The sequence below is a fragment of the Impatiens glandulifera genome, chromosome 7, assembly GCF_907164915.1.
Source record: "Impatiens glandulifera chromosome 7, dImpGla2.1, whole genome shotgun sequence".
NCBI lineage: Eukaryota > Viridiplantae > Streptophyta > Magnoliopsida > Ericales > Balsaminaceae > Impatiens > Impatiens glandulifera.
Window position 1 is genome coordinate 42,794,139 of NC_061868.1, and position 3,438 is coordinate 42,797,576.

The following is a 3,438-nucleotide window of genomic DNA, read 5'->3' on the forward strand; positions in this document are numbered from 1 at the left end:
TTTTTTGTTTGCATGGACCGTGTTTTTTGGATAGCACGCATTGAGTCATCATTTTGTTATTTTGTCTTATACAAGAAAGCATTAATTTTCAAGTGTACATGAATTTTGAATATTTATGTATGTACATCATAAATATATATTTAAAGTACTATTAGTTAGGGTAGGGTCTGCTGCATAGGGCAATATAAATAAGGGCATCAAGGTTATCAAAACCACCAGACTTTGTGATATAAAGTTAAATTAATAAGAGAAATATGAATACTAAAAGCATTCTTCGTATGAATCAAGGACACGGGGAAAACAGCTACGCTAATAATTCAAGTCTTCAGGTTTTTCTCTTCACATTAATTTAATACACTATTTTGATTTGTACGTTAAATAATTTGCTAACATGTATGGAAACACTTTTTGAGCTAAGTTTATACGTTAAATCTTTGATAAAATTCCCATGTAATTATATGCCTATATTTATAATTTTGTACTTCAACTAAATATAAATTCAGATATTTTTGCTCAAAAAGTATTTTCAAATTATCTATATGTAAACATTTTAAATATGACATTTGTTTTCTTCGAAATTCCTCCTAATTAACCGAACCATCATTATTTTTTAAACAACACATTTTTTTCATTGAGCATCAACCCCTTGAAGATTACATGTATCTAAGACAAATATTACTAGTAGAAATTAAGTTGTGACATTAATTAGTTAATATCATAAATTCATAATTTAGTAAAATGAAATTACAAGATGGTAAGAAAACAACATCAAATTCACACAAAAAATTAAAAAAAGAATCTAATCAAAACATTTCATATAAACTAAAATTTATATTATCTAACCTGCATATATAGTAGTGCAATAACTACATAAATATTCTCATTCATTAATTGAATATAAAGATACAAATGGTGAAATTTAGGAGTGAGATAATTGAATTCGATCATAGATAAAATCGTCATCACAAAATTTATTTATTATTATTTTCTTGTAGGAGACTAGGTAAATTTATTTGATGGAGCATAAATTTCAAATCCTTTCATACATAAACAATAATAGGTTGATAAATAATTAATAATCTTCATAAATTCGAGCTACAATAATAATCTTGGATAATAAACCTTTCATAAATTTTGATTATATTTATAATCTTCATAAAAATAAAATTGAGAACAGGAGAAAGAGAGAATGATAGTATGAAGAAAAATAAGAGAGAATAAAGAAGAAAAAATATGTAAAAGTGATGTGTCATTATTTACTTGTTAAAACTTAACAAATTTTAATTCTTTTTTTATGTGATTCGATCTAGTTTATTTTGATAAAGACACATTTCACCAAATTTGTATAAATAGTCAAAATATTTTTAGTACATACATAAATTTGACACATTTAATTAACCAACTTTATAACTATTATGATATTTCTTCCAATTTCTTTATCAAATAGTCTTCAATAACTTAAACTTATTAAAGTTATTTTGAAAAAGATTCATTGTTCTATCTATAATATATGCTTGTAGATGAAGGTGATGAGCAAGGCGTTGCCCATTGTAAAGGATATCATCAATGACATGTTTGTCAATAACTTATCACTAGAGATGTCAGAGAGTTTTAATATTGCAGATCTTGGATGTGCTTCAGGGCCTAACACTCTTCTACTTGTGACAGAAGTTATCGATACCATTTACAATTTGTCCAATAAAAATCTACAGATATTGGTCGTCTTGAACGATCTTTACAAAAATGATTTCAACAGCATATTTACCACACTTCCGTCGTTCAACGAGAAACTAAAAGAAAAATATGGATTTGAATTTAGCCAAAATTGTTTCATCACTGGAGTGCCATCATCTTTCTATGAGAGGTTGTTTCCATGCAAAAGTTTGCATTTTGTACACTCTTCTAATAGCCTTCATTGGCTCTCTCAGGTTTATTTTTCAACAAATTACTTATGATTTTAATGTTTAAAGAAAGATTTTAACTAAATTTGTACTTTTTCTTCATAATCTAATGGTGATATTTAATATAGGTGCCAAAAAATCTAGACAACAAAGGTCATATCTGCATTGACAAAGCTTGTGCTCCCAATGTGTTTGATGCTTACAAGGATCAATTTTACAATGACTTCTACACTTTTCTTAACCATAGATCTTGTGAAATTGTGCCTAATGGAAGAATGATACTTACATTTATGGGAAGGAGTTTTCCAGATCTATTGAACGATGATTCTTGTTATCTTTATGAATTATTAGCCCAATCACTTAATGATATGGCTTCTCAGGTTTGCATTTTATTTTAAATTATAGTTTCAATTTTTTATTAAAAAATTACAAAATTTAGATGTTGAACCTTTAGTTTGATTTCAAAAAAGTTTCATTATTTCTCTGTTTTTAATGGTATTATCTATAATATGTACGTAATATCAAATAGTCATTTAATCTCTTTATTTTGGTTGGTGGGTAACTTGAAACTAATTAGTTGTAGTATATAATATATTCAACTGGTAGTTTTGTTGGTGTCGCAGGGACTCGTTAAACAAGACGATGTTGATTCATTCAATATACCTTTGTACGCTCCTTACAAGGATGAAGTGGAGGCAATCATTGTGGACGAGAAGTCTTTTCATCTTGAAAAGATAGAGATATCCCAATTTAATTGGGATCCACTTGATGACGACGACAACAACAACAAGTTTGATCAAATTCGAAGTGGAATAAATGTAGCAAATTGCATAAGATCAGTTACCGAGCCTATGTTGGTCACTCATTTCGGGGAGTTGATTTCTTTAAAGGATGTGTTTAAGATATACGCAAATCGAGTTGCTAATCATCTCAAAACAAAAAGGACAAAGGTAGTAAATCTAACCATTTGCCTGAGGAAGATATAAAATAATTATGTTATTAGTATAAATATAATAATAAATGAATGTCATTATGTTATTTATGACTTTGATCTTTCATATTTCATCATTAATAAAACCTCTCATTTTCTATCCTACATTTATTATCCTTTGTTTTAGTCCTATAAATAGGACATGTATGGTCCCATTTGATAAATAATAAGAATTTCTTCCTTTACTCTCTCTTATTCTTTGTATTATTCGTTTATAACAGTTATTGACTTTTCATATTTAATTGTATGATCATCATTATTGTGAGTTTGTTAGAATTTTAATAACATGATTGAATTCAAACCCAATCATCATCCTTTATCTTCTTATTTATACATTTTATTGTTGACTACAATGATATTGGATGACTTAATTATTTCCCTTTAGAGGATATAAGAGATTGGTAAGTTCATCTTTATTTATTTTTCTATTTGTTGATTTTTTTTTTGTATGGCTATGTTTCCTCTCTATCATTTTCTGGGAATGAATCTCCCTTAGCCCATTGGGTTGGCCTGTTAGTACCAATCCAAATTTGCTTAAGTACAATA

General features: G+C 27.6%; 1 protein-coding gene across 1 annotated transcript; it reads left to right on the top strand.

Annotated features, from left to right (window-relative positions):
* The first annotated feature begins 243 nt into the window (after positions 1 to 243).
* Positions 244 to 2,887, top strand: LOC124909969 (probable jasmonic acid carboxyl methyltransferase 2). Its single transcript, XM_047450596.1, has 4 exons — positions 244 to 329; positions 1,521 to 1,928; positions 2,030 to 2,281; positions 2,525 to 2,887. The coding sequence occupies exons 1-4, from the start codon at positions 255 to 257 to the stop codon at positions 2,885 to 2,887; spliced, it is 1,098 nt and encodes a 365-aa protein (XP_047306552.1). The 5' UTR covers positions 244 to 254.
* The last annotated feature ends 551 nt before the right edge of the window (positions 2,888 to 3,438 follow it).

What these genes read in the sequence shown, in the direction of transcription:
- LOC124909969 (XM_047450596.1), top strand. Translation starts at nt 255, where the DNA reads ATGAATACTAAAAGCATTCTTCGTATGAATCAAGGACACGGGGAAAAC. An exon ending in CTAATAATTCAAGTCTTCAG is followed by an intron (nt 330 to 1,520) that starts GTTTTTCTCTTC and finishes ATATGCTTGTAG; the next exon opens with ATGAAGGTGATGAGCAAGGC. An exon ending in TTAATGATATGGCTTCTCAG is followed by an intron (nt 2,282 to 2,524) that starts GTTTGCATTTTA and finishes TTGGTGTCGCAG; the next exon opens with GGACTCGTTAAACAAGACGA.